Below are 19,048 nucleotides of genomic sequence, written 5' to 3' on the forward strand. Positions count from 1 at the left end.
GTGAAGATTCATTAGAGATGCCCCATGAACACTTCTGTCACTTCGCAATCTTCAATAGTCCAAGAGAATAGTAGAGAATGAGGATAATACTAAAGAATAGACCTTAACCTAGCTCTAGCTTATAAATACCAATTACCTAAAAGTAATAGTAATTTTCTTAAAAATCAAACAAAACAAAAACTATAAATATATTAGCCCTAGAAATATGCTACATTATTTTTACCCCCCCTCCCCATAAGCTCCGCAGTCCGCAATTATTTTTTCTCTTGGTTACTCGAAATTGCAATCTTAGAGTTGGAGGTAGAGGGGTGCAGATCACTTGAACTGGTCTTGTCGAAATACTCTACATTAGAGAGTGTATATATTTAAATGGTTAACAACCAAATTGTAGAATATTTACTACAAGTTCTTGAGACAATGCAACCCTTAATGGCTTAATCCACGTTGAAAATGAACTATTTAAATGAATTTTATACAAATTCAACCAACTTATAACTACACATCAAGTCCATAAAAATTGTTAAACATTTTTTTCAGTAGTTGATCAAGTTGCTTTGTAAAAGAATATTCCAAATGAATTTGATTCTCAGACAAAAAAAAATTATTATTTCCAAAATTTCGAACATGTTAGTACAAATTAGTGTATAATACTAAATGCAGATGTACAGTTGTGGGCATGGATCCAAAGATTTTTAAGTACAAAGATCCAAAGTGAATTATTAATAAGTGGTAGTAGTAGTAGTACCAAACTAGAGAGCATTTTGGACAGAGAGTACAGGCTTCTAAGTAGATATTGTTGCAGATCTCTACAAGGACTGCACTGTTCTCTGAAAATATACACATCACTTCCAAACACAATCTCAAAAAATACACATAATTTTGCGCCAACCCAACGCAACCTTAATTTATTGTCGGGCAATACTAACCAAAGACTTTAATGCTGAGAAAACAAAAAAGGTAAAATTTTCCAAAAAGGCCCTATAGCTTTCTCTTTTTGTTATCAAATACTATGTGAGTAAATTTTGTCGGCATCCATTTATTGAATTCCAACTTCAAACTTCAAAGAAAGAGAGCTTTCTCAGCAAATTTTGGGCTTCATTTATGAAAATACCAGATGCTCAGCACAAAGTTTCATAATTTTAAAAGGTATGCGATACAACGTCTTTCTTCATTTTCTTTTTGTTTCTGTTGTTTTGAAATAGGCATTTGATTTCTTTGCTTTATTTTATATTTTAATCACAATTAATTGAGCAATACAAGACAGAGGTAAGTTCGGTGTATAATATACCTTCCCAAAACACACTGGGTATGAGATATGTTATTGTAGTTGAATCACAGTTAATCGAGAAGGCAATAAAGCAGCATTTAATATTACATGTTGATATCTTCCTACTAATAAGTAGTGTATTTAAGTCTAATCGATATGTTACAGTTGAAACCTTGTTGATTAACAGTTCATATATTTAAGCCCCACATAAGTGGTTAAGCTGATCCTATCATTAACCTTAATGCTACTAATCTTTTCTCACCCCCCCTCCCCCCCCAAACACCTCAATACTGGGGCCGGGTGGAAGCTATAATCCTTTTCTTGGTACTACTTACAAGATATTTAAGACTGGGACTCTCAAGAATAACTTCAATAAATGCTCTTCAAACTATATTGTCATTCTACTCGCATTAATACTTTTTCCGATCCACAATAAGTGATTTTTTGGATATTTTCACAGTATATTATGAAATTTACCTTTTAATATTAATTAACAATGAAATTGACCATATTAACCTTTACTATCTTTTCACATAAACACCCCTAACACATACTCCAACATTATTTACTCCAAGGGCAATGTAGGAAAAAAATAATTAATTCATTCTTGAAATCTGAAAAAAATACTTATTTTGAACCACAAAAAAAAATAAAAAATCACTTATTGTGAACCGGATGGAGTATATTTTTCTGTTAAAACGCTCTTTCTTTTCCGAAAAGATAGACTAGGTCCTAAACCATTAAGAAATCAATGCCTTTCCCCACTCTAATAAATTGGTGAAGAAATAATTGACTAGTACTCACTTCATTCACTTTTACTTGTCCACGATGAACTTTGCACTCCTCTTGAAAAATAATAAATGAAGTGTATAATTTATCATGATATCCATATTAATTGATGCATATTTTTAATGGATTTAACAAAATGATTTGAAATGAGTAATTAATATTGGGAGTATAACAAGAACGAAAAAATTATCTTATTTTGATATACTAAAAGTGACAAGAAAAAGTGAAAATTTATTTTTAAAATATTGGACAAGTAAAAGTGAACGAGAGTAGTTAACAATTGAATCATCCTTCTGATTCTCTTCGCTCGTAGGCTCGAAACTGACTCAGCACGGTATCAATTCCAAAGCAAGATGGAAGATCTCAATTTAATGTTAATTGGAAGAGGATGTAAGATTTTGAGCTTAAACATTCTGCATTCTAGAAAATGCAGCTTATTGAATTCTGGATGCATAATTTATACACATTTTACATTCTGGAAAAAGCAACTTATTGGATTCTGAATACATAATTTATTCATACTATTAAATAAAAAATTCAACACAAATAAAAAATTTATACTAAAACTATAGAATTTTGCAGAACCTGTAAATAGAATTGTAACTCCGCCCCTAATGTTGCTTGTTGATATTGATAACCATTACAATAGTCAAAGACACCAAAGAAAAGCCCTTGTTAAGTGGCTTATATTAATGCCCAAATGAAAGGAAATCATCAAAGAACTTGGAAATTATAAGGAAATAATAATTCATGGTCTACGCCTGGAAGATCATCAAGATCCGCTACTATATAAACATAATATTATCACATAATTAATTAGACAAAATAAAGTTTCCTATCTTGATATCTTCCCTAAACAGCGGGGGCAGGGAGACGCAAGGGACATTTAAAAAGAGAACAACAATTACATATGTTAATACTCTCTCCGTCTCATATTAACAGTCGTGATTACTAAAAATAGTTGTCTCAACTTATTTGTCACTATAAAAGTTCAAGACAAAATTAATTATCTCTTTCCTTTTTTGCCCTTAGTAATAATTATCCTTGAAGACTACAAACACCTAATTTTGTTCAAATACCAATGAATTAAAACATGAATAAGGGTAAAGTAGTTAAAAATTTCATCTCAATTAGTTTTTTTCTTAAGGGGAGTGTACAAGAGAATCATGAGAGATAATATGAGACGGAGGTGGTATAAGTTTAAAGATTCTTTGCGTGTAGGGGTGGCTCAACCTTTTTCTTTTTTTTGATTTGGTATTTATTAGGTTCAATAAAGAAAATAAAAAGAAAAAGACTATAGTTGACCAAGAGATTATACCGCGAGTCCGTGCGTGTTGTACCCCAACAGGAGACGTATATATATTTAATATTTAAGAAAATAAGAAGAAAACAAAAGTCTACATCCTAATTCATCATATTTAATTTTAAAATTTCAAAGAGTCATCTGAATTTCACACAAAATTTTAATATAGCAGAATGCGGCGCCTAACGATCCCCCAAATCTCGCCGCCAATCGCTCCTTTTAATCTATATGCAGTATACTTACGTGAACTTCACATAATTGAACTCATAGTATTATAAATGACGAGACAATAAAGTTATAATTATTAGATTAAATAAACTGTGAAAAATACAAACGGATGATTCCACATGTATATTATTTTTGACTAGCAGATTCTACGAATTATAATCTTTCAAGATTTATAGTCCCTCAACAGAAAGTTTGGCATGTTTAATATGAACTCGTTTTTAAAAAATAAAATTATAATTTTTGTAAGTTCAACGAGATTATTTGTACCTATTGAAGCAAAGTGATGGATTTCAATCAGAAACACATTATTATTGGAGAAATAGTCATTATACCCATAAAGAAAAGAAGAAGAAAGCTAAATGTAAAACAAGTTATCTTATCAAGTAAAGCTAAATGTAAAGCTAAATTTAGTTTTACACTTATCAAGTCATCCAAAAAAATATGTATTGAAAAGTCTTCAAAAAAATAAAATTTGTACTTTAGAAAATAAGGGAGATTACCTGATAAAATAGATAAATAATTAAACAATATAGAATTTTCCCATACTACGTATATAACTTAAAAATAGTTGATTATTCATATCTTAGGTCCGAATGCATGTATATGAAACAGAGTTCAGAGAATAGAAGGTACGAGGAACGAGGAGGACTCCTAGAGTTTGATATATGCCGTTGATTTTTCTCTGTTGATGCACATTCCCGTTACAGTAGTCAAACTCAAGCTCCAATGTAAAAACCAGCTATGGATATATAGTAAAAGAGGAATGAATCCACAGTAATAAAGAAACACCAAAATGCAAAGTAACAGCATTTTACTATTCCAAGAAACCAATGTTGACAAGAAAACAATGAAAATTAACCAATAAGTCCGCCATCATTCTAATCATCATATTTGTATCCTTCTCCATCCCACTTTCTCCCTAATCTCTAACTAATCTATAAGTATATGATTAGTCATATAAGCAAGTACTTCTACAATAAAACAAAAAAAAAAAAAAGGAATCAATCCGAAGATTATTATCTACATAGGTCATAATTAAACTAAATTTTGCTTCTTTTTTGAAGATCATGATTAAGAAAAGATATGGTAAAGAAACAGTAATCAATAAACTATTTCTTCTCTTCACTTCATTGTTGTTATGATCAAATAGTGATCGCCATGATTATACTAATTTCTCTTTTTCTAGTGTGAAGAATTAATCCATGATTCCACCATACCTTCACCTCTGCTTCCTACTGTTTCCTGCACTTTATCTCCATGAATAATACTGTTCTGGTTCCTTGTTGTGGCAGCTTGTTCTGGAGAAATGAGATTAGGAAGCCCACTCAAATTGTGTCCAAGATTGTGATTGCTCATTCCATAATCTTCCAAAACAACACTACCCATTTTGAGCTGTGAGTCATTTGATGAGGATGGTATTTGGAATTGCTCTTGGTCTTTGGAGCCAAGAATGTTGGAACTCCCAAATGGGTATTTTTGAGATGACTGAAGAAGTGATGTGAGAATTGAGTTCTGTTGAATATTTGTAAAAAGATTACAACTTTGTGGAATATTGTTAGCAGCACTAGTAGTTGAAGCAGAAGCAATATTGTTAGCCAAACAACTCAACAATGCTGAAGATGATGATGAAGAGGAAGAAGGAGAAAGAAAGGGTGTAGAGCCTGGTTGTTGTGGTTGAATTTTCTGAGGAAAAGGCCTTCGTAGATAATTAGGTTGTTGTGAAATGTTAAGAGGAGGCCTTAAGGAGGAATTAGGTGTAGCACCAAATATATCAAATCTGCTTCTAGGATGAAAATATGTTGAAGAAGTGAAGGGTGGTGCAGGAATCCCAGTAAATTCTTGAACCATAGCTCTGAAATTAGTAGTGTCTGTTGTCAACACAGTAGTTGGTGCTCTTCTTGAAGCTCTTGATCTTTTCTTTGGATTACGTACTGCCGGTTGCGTAACTGGTTGATCTGCTGGTGGAACAGCCGCCGCCATCGCCGCCGGCTCAGTAGTCGTCGTAGTAGTAGTAATAGTTACGCTACCACCACCACCACCATGTTCTACCGCGGCAGAAGGGAAATTAGAAACACCACCACCAAAGGATAAGGAATTAGAAGACAATGATTTATTGGATGATGCTAATAACGACATGGGGCTGTTGTTGAACTGATGAGGAGAATTATTGTGGTCAGATCTTAGGGTTTTGGACCAATCTGTATCAAGATTGAAAAGTGAAGCTGGGTAATTCAGTGAAGGCGTTAATGGTTGTGGTTGTTGTTGGCGTGAGATGGGGTTGAAATAATTGGCAAAAGGGTCAAACATGGAGGTATTTTGTGTGTGAAAATTAGCAGAAGAAAAAGAATTAGCAGCAGCAGCACGTGAATCGTACTCTTCATCACCACCACCACAACCACCACCACTTGATGACTGTAGACTTGCACTGTTGTTTCCAGAATCCATTTGCTTAAAAGAGGATAACAGCTCAGAGAACAAAAGGAATAAAGAAAGAAGAAGAAGAAATAAAGGACAGAGATATGGAGAGAGAGAGAGAGAGAGAGAGAGAGAGAATTTTATGTTGCTTTTAGTGCACAAAAGATTTTGTTACTTACTGCAAAAACCCCATTAAAGAAGAAGACAATCAGATGTGTATTTTCAGAAAAGTACTCTCCAATATGACTTCAAACCTCTGATAAAACATGATGATCTGCACAAAAGAAGAAGAAGATGATGATGATGCTAGTAGTACAACTCCTCCTTTTTCCCATGCTCTTTTTTTAATTTGCCTCTGAGCCAGAATAAGTACTGTTATAAACGACACAAGAGATGAGATGATCAAAAAGGTTTTAAAAGAAGAGATCGATATATTCTGTTGTTTCTTTTGCCTTCTATAGGTACTGCATGCTACAACTAGGGTTTTCAGCAGAGAGTAAGAAAGAAAAAAAAAATGAGAGGAAGAAAGGGAGAAATGAAGAAGAAGGTTTAAACCAATATTTATCTCTCTGTAAAAGAAAGAGCAAGAAGAAGAAGAAAAAAGAGAGGCGGCTTTAGAGTAGATATCTCAAAATTTTCCACTCAAAGGATATTACAGAGTGGGGTATGCCATGACAGGCGCTCTTCTTGAAAGGGACTGGTGTGTGTGTGTGAGAGAGAGAGAGAAAAATAGTGTTGTTTTCTATGGTTTTAGATTTACAGTGTGAAAGGTTGCCTATTGTTTTTGACGATAATTAAAATCAGCCAAAATAAAGTTACTACGAAAAAAGTCTAACGGGAGTAATTGAAGTTAATAGATTTAATTTTCTTAAAAAATATCGGTTATTTTTTCTTTTACATGAAATAATGAGGTAAGCATGAAGCCAAATTAGAGGAGATGATGCATGGTTGGTGAAAAAAAGGTCATGAACGAAACAGAGAGCCACTAATAATTAAGTACATAATCACCTTTCATACAAGCTTACAATTTGTATTTATCCACCAAATATTTATCATGAATTTGACAAGTCAAAATACCCCTTTCCTACATATTTATTTATTTAATTGAAATTTACCCCAAAAAAAGAAAATAATTAGCAACCCCTCTATGAACACTTGTTTTCTTTGTATAAAGCTAGTTTACATTTTTTTCCTAATGAGGGAAATGATTTTCATTCGCTCCATTCAAAATGGTGTGTATTTGAGTGTTGGTTTACATAATGCTACAGTAAATTAAACCTGGGGCGGTGCTAGCCCATCAGTAACGAGTTCGATTGAACCTAGTAGCTTTGGTTCAACTCTATATTTATCTTAAAAAATTTATTAAATATGCACTAATTATTAATGTAGAACCTAGTAACTTAAAAAGATTAAAATCCTAAATCCATAAGTTTCAAATTCTGACTACTAAAGTGGATAGGCTTCTGTTAGCTTAGGGATATAAATGCTATGGTAACACTACTTTAGCTGAAAGTTTTATTTTGTTGTCTTAAAATAATAAAAATTTCACTTTAACAATCTTGAATTTAATATTTTTGAAAGCTAAAAATGAGAGTTCACCCAAATTAATCAAAATTGCATCTTTGACTAAGTTGAAAAAATCAGAGCAAGTTTCAGAAAAAGGAAAAGTGGCTAGGGATATTATTATGAACCTACAGAGAATCTCTCATGCATGTCCTTTCTTTCCACTGAATTGTAGGTAAAATCATCATTCTTTCTTTCACTATTCTCGTCGAGTAACAAGAAGAAAAACTTCAGATATAACCAAAGTTTATTTTTATTTTTTAATGGATGGAATGATCAGTTCAACAACATTACAAGTTCGCTGCAACAAGCGGAAATTTTACTGTCATTAATTATTTTATTTTTTGTCTAATACTATAGTATATTTCTAATATTAAATGATACTTTCATATCCAACTTGCTTGTAGAAATGACTACCTTGGTCACTCTACGTAAGATTGTATTTTTTTAACCTATTTTTATTCATTAATTTATACACACACATTTATTATGTATTTATATCTATGTTTTCTATTTAACACCTAACTACGAACAAAAACCCTAATCCTAAGGCCAAATCTCTCACGTCTGTTAAGTCTTACACGTTATGTCATAAAAGCAGGTGGCAAGTGGCTTAACACTTATCTCTACTGTTTCTTAAAACCTAAACACTTCACTAAATTTTAACAGTTTTCTTTTGTTATTTATTTCCTTGGTGGTGGATAGAATAATATACTGATGTACATATCATATGGAAAGTGAATACTTTAAAGATATATAGGATTACATAGATACACGTGGCATTAAATGCTAACGGAATAGATTACCTAAACCTAACTTAACATATGTGGTTGCTTGCTTCTCTTAAACTACTCCAATGGTGTAACTCTATGTAGGCACCATCTTCTTTCCATCACATTTTATTTGATCTACTTACTACAAAGAGTCAAATGTACCTTTTGCTGCCTCAATTTTATGTTAACACAATTTTAATAGAATAATAAACCTAAAAAATCGTCCACCTAACCGTTTAAATTAAAAATTATTGACGAATATATAATGTATATATAATTTATGTATAATATGTGTATAACTATGTAAAATTATGGTATATATATATATATATATATATATATATATATATATATATATAATATGTATATATCCGGCTAAGAGAAGTAAACTATAAATCTGGTTGGTTATTTGTATAAAGATCCTTTTATAAAACTTATAACATATTTTTTAAATGTTTACAATAAATTAATTGAATGATTTTGATACATATATAGATAGTGGAAACTGATAGAGAACATATAAGCATGTAACACAATGGAAATCGATTTGGACCCTCCATCTTTTCATTGCTTACACCTTGCGAATGGAGTGATAATAATACATATACATTTTTATCCTAGCCATTAGATTCGTATCGAAACCCCACTGATGTGTCATTGATGTAATATTCCATCTCTCATTATGGTTTGTTTGTAGTACCACACTTCATACTATACCAAAAGGACCAATACAACATGGCTAGCTAGCTACCAAATATTTCCATTCCAAAATCATGCCACTTTTTATAATAACCCAGTAAAATCCTACAAGTGGGTCCAGAAAGGGTAGTATGTACGCAGACCTTACCCCTATTCGAAAGGATATAAAGACACTTTTTAGGATCTTAGATTTATTTATTTTTCTCTTAGGGGTTGTTTGCTATGAGGATATGTAATAATAATCTTGGGATAAAATGCGGGATATTATTAATTTTGCGTTTGATTGAAATATTTTTTATTCTTGTATAAATTATCTCAGTATTTTCTCTACAATTGTGGTATGATTATTATACCACACTTTATGGGGACAATAATTCAGGGATTACTTATCGTACAATAAAATAATAAAATAAAATATTAGTCACTTTCTCACGATCTTTAAGAAATTCTAGGTTAAATTTGAAGATAAAAGTTTATCCAAATTTATCTTGTGTAAATAAACCACATATTTTACAGTATATGCCTTATATCTTCTTCTTTTTTTGTCCAAAAAACTAACATCTATCAATAAAAATATATTTATTAATTATAATTCTATAATAAATTAATCTTTGTATTATAATCCTTATATAGTTTCACAAATCAAATGATCCCTTTAGGGTTTTGTTGGGTGAAGGTGTCTTTTCAATCTTTTTTTACATGATTCACACTTTAATATGTATTTAGAGAAAAAGTGGTCTTTTCCTCGCTGTAACCCTACCTTTCCAAATATTCCTCGAATAATTGAAGATGCATGAAAAACGAACGCTCTAATATTATTCGTTTGATCATAATATTCAATAGCAAAAGAAAATAGCTCGATTTCTACGACTTTCTTTTTCTATCTATCCTTTTCTGACAGTGTTAATGAGAATCTCATGTATTATGCATCGAAAGTTTTCCTAAAAGAGTGTTAAGTATTTACCACGATGCTACTATGCTAAGACTTGACGCTATTTGACGATGACCAACACAATATTTTTGAATTTAATGTGGCATTATTTTTCCGAACTCGGAAACAGTTTTTACAAATTCAATATTTGAGATTTTGCAAAAAAGTATTTGTTTGAACAGTTTTTCATATTTTTCCTTTTGCAAGACCTAACGAAATATCAGCTTGGAAACTTCCAAAATATCTACTCCTTTTTTTTGCAAAAATTTTATCAAACAAACCCTTTTTACCAAATTAAACAAGAACTTAGTCTGTGAAAAATGTTTTGGAGAGTTTGGAACTAATGGCACCTAAAGGAAGTTGCAATTGCATAGGATAACAATTTGGGTCTTATAATTAGTGTTTACCCTAAAAAATAGATAACAATTGAATTTATATGTGGTTTTAAGGATATGCGGATTAATTCAATGTAAATGATAAAAAGTGTTAGATTAAACAGATAAAGACGTAATAAATTGTCAAACCAATTAAGGGGAGTGACCCCGGACTCAGTAACATCTTAATGAAATATCTGCCTTCGATTCCGGGCTCACACTAATGAAGAACTGATGAACAAAAGTAAGAACTTTGAATAACAGAGAAAATAAGACTATATTACCTTGATATGCGTGTTACAATGTGTGTGTATGAATAATAATCTTTTTCCTTTATATAGTGGGAGAGTTTTACCGTAAGTACAATTCTAAAACAGGTAAAAATCTTCCGTTTCGCCGATCACCGGTACGAGCCGAGATTCGCGCCGTGATATTCGATTAGGCACGGACATCACGACCCTTTGTTAGTCGTGCGCAGCTACTTGGTAATGTTCTCCGGATTCTTCAATCCTCAAGTCGGTCAACGAGGATATGGCCCCGATATCTCCGAGGGCAGGGGTTCCTTGCCCGAGCCCTAATATCAGGGGTTCTTCGTTCTGACTTCGATATAATACGGTCATGTTCCTGTTCCGATTGGCTCACCGGGAAGATGAGTCATGCAGCGGGCTCGGTTTTTCCCGTTGATCTCATCCAAGTTACACCTCTATTCGGGGTTGTAAATCGGTCGATTGCAATAATAATACCCAACAAGGAGTCGAGATCGAATCCACAGGGAGCTGAGAGGGGATTAGTGATATATATTTGGAATAAGCACGTGAAGTATCTTGATTGCACTTCCACAAAAATGGTTTTGTTTTTACTTCTAAAATTATGCTAAGGTTTGCAATTCTAAAATATAAAACTAGAGAATATTTTTTTTTCTTTTTCAAATAATGTAAAAGGCCTAGGGCTATGACCTTCACCTAGGTGTTTGCCTAACGGGTTGTAAGTTTAAAGCGTGTTTTGTTGGTCGGGGTGTATTAGCCGAAATAGGAAAAGCCGCAAGCACCACTAGGCCCGGTCGTCGGTTGAACGTCAGTAGGGTCCGATATTCATTCCTTACTCAAATAGGAAGGTGGCAGTCTCAATCTAGCGGCGTGGTCCAGAACAAGCCAAGCACTGCCCCAGCATCAACTGGTACAAGGAGGAGGCACGATAGCGAAGATCAATCCATCTATCAACACATAATTGCTCACTCAATACCTCTCGGTAAGAGAGTGATTTTGTCCAATTTGGCTTTCTCAAGTCCAAATGGATATCGTACAAAACAGTTGATAAAATGCTCAAGTCGTGTTTTACTATCTCTAGGTTCAACCCTTTAATTGGGACTATCAATCTCTTAAATTCATCCCAAATTCTTGTTAGGCAAGTTTTTCTAGACTAAGTGTCTCTTTCTCACGTAGAGACCATGTCTAATAGGCTTGAACTAATATTTGCAACCATTAATTCTACAATTAATAGCAAGGAAAAGCTAAATAATAAACAATCAACCATAAACATGCCCTAAATCAAATACCCATTAGGTTCACACACTAGGGTTGGGTCACAACCCTAGCTAAAAATCTAGCTACTCATATTGGGTAAAGAAGAAAAGATGATAAAACTCATATTGCAAGATTAAAAGATGAAAATCCAATGTTAAATCACCAATATAAGCTAAAGTTTCCTAAAAGGGTAAAGAAAAACGGCTACAGACTTTTCAATATTCAAAACTTGACCTAATTTTGTGAAAGTAGTCCACTTATACAAAGCTAAAATTTTCGGACAAAATTGCCCTTTCAGAGGTTCTACGGCCGCACAATTATATGTGCGGTCCGCGCTTCTCTTCATATCTTGACAGGAGTTGACTTTACGACCGCACAATACTGGATTGTGGTCGCCTCTCATGTTCTTCGGTCCGCACAATTCTAGGTGCGGCCGCATTGGGCTCTTCTGCGGACCGCACATTCCTAAGTGCGGTCACATAGTTGTTTCTGTGGCCGCACAATTATTGTGCGGTACATATTTTTTCTTGAGCTTGAAATGAAACTCTCTGAACTTTGGCTCTTACGTAGCTTCAGCGGCCGCACAATAATTGTGCGGTCCGCACTTTGCACCAGGGCTCTGTTGATTTTCCTTCGTATTCTGCGACCACAAATAGAAATCTGCGGTCCGCACTTGAGCTTCTGTGCCTGATTTTTGTCCTTGTTCATATCACTCCTCTTTAAGTTGGATTTCATCGTAGCGGCTCATTTTCCAATACTCCTGCATGTAAGCATATTTTATCAGTTTTCGGGAATACAATTAGACACTTTTGGACTAAAACGAAAGCTAAAAGGCGCTAATAAGTAGTAAAAATTTCCACTTATCACACGTATACAGATAGTCCTCTCGTTTCTCAAAGCGTATGCTTGCCGAAACGATGGAAAATGACAGATGACTCCGGTTCCTTCCTTCGTACGTTTCGACGGAGAGCCGAAGCGTCCCATCAATCGCGTCATTGTGACTTCGGACACATGTCGTTCACCGGCAGGTTGCCTTCGAATGTGAAGCGTCGGTTGTTTCTTTATAAAAGCCTCCTTCCTTTGCTATCTTCGAACCATCAACCATTATCAAAACCTTTATCAAATCTTCAAATCTTCATCCTTGTTCTTCAATCTTCTTAGCAATCTGCAGATTTCTACCAAAATTGCTTCAAATCTTCATACCCTGTTCTTCATCTTCAAAACCCATGTCTCCAAAACTTCGTGTTTATTCTTTAAATTTTCAAACTTTCTCTCAAATAACAATGGCAAAATATCGAAAACCGTTCCTCAACAAGTTGCCTCTTCATCTTCTGAGTCGGCCGTTAGTACTAAAGTGGTCGTCCCCAATGTGGTGGCCCTCGAAACGGATTCTCCTATTGCGGTTGTTAACAAACTGGCCCCTGAGCCTTTTTTGTCTGCATTTATCCCCGGTGGCTGCTCAATTGCTTACGACTTCAAGGTCGAGAAGCCTTCGCACAAATAGGTCTGGGGCGAAGAGGTCTCGAGATATATATGCTCCATGACCCAGGAAATTCTTCCCATAGTCCGTAAGGACTGCGATTGGGAAGGCTATGATGTAGTGGTCCACGGACCCGAAGATGGCGTTACTACCCATGTGAAGGGGTACTTAAGTGTTTACACTTATCCCTTCATGCTGGGCCCGGTGGACCCGATCATCCTGGATTTTGCAAGAGGTACGAAGTGTGCCTCGGGCAAATCCATTCGTCAATGCAGAGGATCGTGACCCTCATCCATTACTTCGTTAACAAGACCGAATCTCGTCTGTTCATGATCGACCATCTGCTCCGATTATACAGTCTCCGGATGTTTCGAAGGGGACTGATCAAGCTTACATGTCAGGCCAGCAAAGCCCTCTTCTCTAGTATCGATGAGGATTGAGATTGGGGCTGGCAGCTACGCTTCGTCTGAGTCAAGACCAAGGATTTGATCCCCTCAAAATACATGCCATTCCCTAAGAAGTGGAATGCATCTCGTAAGTGTAACTCCTTCTTTTAACATCAAAATTTCTTCTTCCTTTATTTAGATCTTCTCATTCGTGTTTGTGACTGTGCAGCTATTGCCGGGGTTCCAAATGTGGTCCCCCGATTAAAGGAGTGGATCGAGGTCATCTATACTCATATGTCCTACTTCGAGCACACATGGCGTGGACTTTAAAAGGGCCGATGGGAAGCCCGTTCTCATGGTAAGATTTTGTTTTTCTGAATAGCCAACATTACGTCTCCACTTTATATTATATTAACCCCTCTCTTTTATCATTGTATGTTTTCTTAAGACCACCAAACTTAGGCCTTCAGAAGGGGATGAAGATGTGCCCCTGCCCGTTAATCCCTCTGTTGATTCCACGAAGGGAAATAAGAAGAGGAAAAGAAAACCCGCGGGCTCCCCGAGCTCCGAGGCAAAGAAACCGAAGACAAGCCCAGGAGGGGCTCCAGCTTCCGTACACCTACATCTAACTCCCTCTTCTGGCTTAGGGATGAGCCAGAGGATGAGTCTATCTTCGTAACTCACGGGACGACCACCTATCCTGGGGACTGGGAGGCATCCGAGGGGGAGACTCGCGAGAGCGACCCCTCTCCAACTCTAAAAGCCGACGCGAATCCTCGGGGTAAAACTTCCCAGGATGTAGGTTTTGCACCAAAAGAAGTTCCTAGCGTGATTGAGATCTTAGGGACGCCCTCTTAAACCGAGTCTATGTTCGAAGAAGCCCAAGTGAGGAAGGAAAAATCAAACAAAGGGGCGCATGGCGTGGACGATCCCCTTTGTTCCTTTTTTGACGGCATGGACTTGTCCGTCTTGGAAGACTTTTCCGGGATGGGAAACCTGGAAGTGCCGAGAAAGGTCCATCTTCAGAAGTCGGAGGGCTAAACTCGAGCCCAAAGTTAGTCAACCAGTTCCCCGCTCCGAGTGCGGACCCCTGCCATATGAGGTCAACATTCATCACTGTCCCGGAGGATACCCAAGTTCTTTCTGCTCTCGTGGAAGTAGCAAGCCACCTTCGATCCCTGGTGACCGAAGAAGACCCGACGAATGTACAATGTCTTTTCAACGAGGCGTAGCAGGTACTGAATCGGGTAAGACATCATTACGCTCTTTTGACCTTTGACTTAGTCCTTGATATTTCTCATATATTCTTTCTTTTACCCTTTTGCAGGACTCGGCACTCCATCATGAAAGCTTTCTTTGGTACCAAACTGAGGTTAAACAACTCGAGGCTGAGGTCAAGGAGCTTGCCGAGAAAAGAGACATGTATAAGATTCTCAGTGAGCAACACAAAGGGGTCGTCAAGAACCTCTAGGCCGAGCTAGATGTGGCTTAGAAGGAGCATGTCGACTTGGTGAAAAAGGTAAAGGTTTTCGAAGTTAGCAATGAAGACTTATCCATGGCGTCCAACGACCAAACCTCGTAGGTTCAGCAGAAGATTGACCTGATCGACCAACTCCGAGCTGAAATGAATGAGGTGCAAGCCATGACCGATGTTTGGAAGAGAAAAATGGATCGGTTAGCTTCGGAGAAGGAGACCGCCCATGCACAGCTGGCATCGGTGGAGGTTCAACCTTGAGTAGCAAAAGATAAAGCCGATGCCTGGGTTCGACAAAATAGGACATTCAAGCTCAATTGGGTTCGTCCATTGCCGAACGAGATGCCCTAGGCAAGGAGCTCGAAATGACGAGGTCCAAGTCGAAAGAAACCTTGGCTGATGCTGAAGAGATAGTGGCCCATTATAGAGCTGATGATGAAGTAGCCGAGGCTCGCCATAAGACTAATACTAAGTATGTGAGGCGGCTATCCCGTTGGGAGACCCTTGAAGAGATCCGTGCCCCAGGCTTAGACCTGTTAGCCGAGCTCGAGGAGGCGAAAAGACTTGAGGTCGAGGCCAAGTATCTAGCTGAACCCGACGATGAAGAAGGCTCTGAGGGCTTCGGAGAACACAAAGTTAAAGAAGGCCCTAACGCCTCTGGTGACAAGTCGGGTCCTGGTGAAGATCAGGCATATATGCCTTAGGATTTTTGGTCTTTGTTTTCGTATCTTGTACATTTATTTTGTTGAGGCCGTTTTCATTGGCCTTTGTAAAGACATTCCGGAATGTATATAAAGTTTTTCCCTTTTGGCAATTTTAAAGTCTATTATTTTAGGCAGCCTAATTGCAAAGATTTCAAATGCCTTAGCATGGAATCAAACGTAGTAATAAGTCATTTTTCGGAGGTCCGAATAAGACTCATCCTCGATAAAAGTTTTGCTTGAAATTTATGGGGCTCGGAGTGACCAGAAGCTTTCCCCAAGATGCTCATTTAAATGTTTTTAGACTATATCTTTGCCTAGGGTAACCTTTGAACAGGTTTTGAATTTTTTTGAAAGCCTTATGTTTTGATTACGGGCTTCAGACGTCTCCGAACAGTTCTTAGTTTGGCCGTAGCCTTTTAGGTTTGGGCACTGCCTAATAGGTTTTGTGCCTCCGAGTTTTGATAACCTGAACCGTCCGAACTGATCAAGGACATCAGTTCCCAAGAGGGGTTATCCCTTTGGGCTCGGACAGGGGTGGCCCTTGGTCTCAATAGTTTTAAGAAGCAAAGAGTATTTGTTAGCAAGGTAGAAACTTTCTTTCATTTCTATGTGTAACGTACAAGATTGCATAAATTTTCGTGTTGTGGCCGGGATGACCTATGCGGGCATGGTTCATTTGATCGTTTGGCCCTTACAATGAATCCTAACCACCGAACCTAGACTATTCGAGCATAGAGTTTCCTTCCTTACTAAAACTCATGACCCGAGTGTGATGGCCCCCAGTATTCGAGGTCGATCTTCAAGTGGACTCAGATATTGTTGATGCGACCATTGACTCCAATTTAAAACCAGTCTTCGACTCTAAGTTAGCACAATTTATTGTTGCCTAGTTAAAAACCTTGCTGGAAAACCCATTTGGGACAAAACCGGTTCAAGGGAAAAAAAGTGCAACGCATGCTTTCAAGCCTAATCAACTACATTCTCCTTTGGTTGTTACGTGCAAGTTTTATCCAAAATAAAATAAATAAAAGAAAACGAATGATGGCATTCCTTAGCAGTAGTATCGTTTTAAGTGGGTCATGTTCTAGTTGTTTAGTAGCTATATGTCGTTTACCGCTTCGCGTTTGTATGAACTTTTACTGGTAATCCCGATGACTCGATATAGACCTTCCTATTTCGGCCCTAGATTCCCTTCGTTCGGGTTCCAGGTGTTCTATATTACTCTTCTTAATACCAAGTCCCCAATGTTGAAGTGTCGGAGGTTGGCTCTTCGATTGTAATATCTTTTTATCTGCTGTTTTTGGGATTCCAGCCGAACTAGAGTGGACTCACGCCTCTTATCCAGTAATTCTAAGCTCGTGCTTATGGCCTCGCTGTTTGATTCTTCGGTTGCATATCAGAACCTAAGGCTTGGTTCTCCCACCTCGACCAGTATTAGTACTTCGGTACCATAGACCAACGAAAAATAGGGTGGCCCCGGTACTGGATTTGAGGTCATGTCATATGCCCACAAGACTTCGGGCAGAATTTTCTTCCACTTCCCTTTGGAAGCGGTTAACCTTTTCTTAAGGTTTTAAGGGATTATTTTTTCCGTCGACTCTGCTTGCTCGTTCCCACTAGGGTGATTGAGTGTTGAGAAGATCTTCTTGATCTTATGGTCCTCGAAAAATTTGCTGACCTTACTGCCGATGAAATACTTCTCGTTATCACATACTATCTCGGTCGGTATACAGAACCGGCATATTATGTGGTCCCAAATAAAGTCGATGAGTTCTTTTTCTCGGACCTTCTCTAACTCTTGAGCTTCAACCCATTTAGAAAAATAATTAGTCATAAATAGTATAAATTAAGCCTTACCGGGTGCCCATGGTAACAGCCATGGTGACGGGATCGAGTGTAGAAACTCCCTGGGTTGGTGGATTATTGGTGCTTGCCTCTGACAGCCGTAACATTTTCACACAAAGTCCTTCGCATCTTTCTCCATGTCGATCTAGTAATAGCCGTATCTGATTATCTTACGAACCAATGATTCTGCCCCTGAATAGTTTTCGCATATGCCCTCATGAACTTTCCTCAAAACATATTTGGTGTCTCCCGGCCCCAAGCATATGGCAAGTGGTCCATCGAACGTTCTTCTGAATAGAGTATCTTCGTACAAGCTAAACCTGGCTGCCTTTGTGCGTAGAGCTCTTGATTCCTTGGGATCCGAGGGAAACTTCCCAGTCTTTAAATAGTCTATATACTTGTTTCTCCAGTCCCCAAGTTAAACTTGTTGAGTTTATCTCGGCATGACCTTCTTCCACTACTGATTTCATGAGTTGTACGACCATTCCCAAGCTGAATTCATCGTCATCAACCAACGACCCCAAGTTAGCTAGAGCATCAGCTTCGCTATTTTGATCCCAGGGGACGTGTTGTAGGGTCTATTCTTTGAATCTATGTAGCGTTACTTGTAGTTTATCCAAGTATCTTCGCGTTCATTCTCTTTCACTTCGAATGTCTCATTGACTTGATTTACCACGAGGAGAGAATCACATTTAGCTTCGATCACTTTGGCCCCCAGTCCTTTAGCCAATTCGATACATGCAATCATGGCCTCATATTCAGCCTCATTGTTAGTCAATTTCACAGTTCTAATAGATTGCCTAAACTACATTACTCGTAGGCGGCTTTAACACGATGCCGAGTCCGGACCCCTTTGCGTTCGAGGCACTATCTGTAAAGAGGGTCCAGATTTCCGAGGAAGTCCCCGAGGTTAACAACAACTCCTTTTTGACTTCGGGTATTAAGGCCGATGTGAAGTCGACCACGAAGTTTGCCAAAATTTGAGATTTGATGGCTGTTCGGGGTCAATTTTAGATATCGTACCCGCTAATTTCCACGGCCTATTTGGGAAATCGTCCCGATAGCTTGGGTTTGTGCATTATGTTCCTCAATGGGTAATTAGTTACGACACATATGGGATGATATTGAAAATATGGTCATAACTTCCTGGAGGCGCTTAGCAAAGCGAGGGCCAATTTCTCCAAGTGGGGATACCTTTTTTCAGCCTCGCTAGAGTCCTACTAACATAATATATAGGAAATTGTGTACCTTCTTCTTCCTGGACTAAGACTCCACTTACAGCTATCTCTGATAC

At 37.2% G+C, this 19,048-nt stretch overlaps 1 protein-coding gene across 1 annotated transcript; it reads right to left on the reverse strand.

Annotated features, from left to right (window-relative positions):
* Positions 1 to 4,381: 4,381 nt before the first annotated feature.
* On the reverse strand, positions 4,382 to 6,691 carry LOC104094953 (uncharacterized). Its single transcript, XM_009600979.4, has one exon. It carries the CDS (start codon positions 6,030 to 6,032, stop codon positions 4,770 to 4,772), a length of 1,263 nt encoding a protein of 420 aa, XP_009599274.1. The 5' UTR covers positions 6,033 to 6,691; the 3' UTR covers positions 4,382 to 4,769.
* Positions 6,692 to 19,048: the final 12,357 nt, after the last annotated feature.

Source organism: Nicotiana tomentosiformis, chromosome 5 (genome assembly GCF_000390325.3).
Source record: "Nicotiana tomentosiformis chromosome 5, ASM39032v3, whole genome shotgun sequence".
Taxonomy (NCBI): Eukaryota; Viridiplantae; Streptophyta; class Magnoliopsida; order Solanales; family Solanaceae; genus Nicotiana; species Nicotiana tomentosiformis.

What these genes read in the sequence shown, in the direction of transcription:
- LOC104094953 (XM_009600979.4), bottom strand. Translation starts at nt 6,032, where the DNA reads ATGGATTCTGGAAACAACAGTGCAAGTCTACAGTCATCAAGTGGTGGT.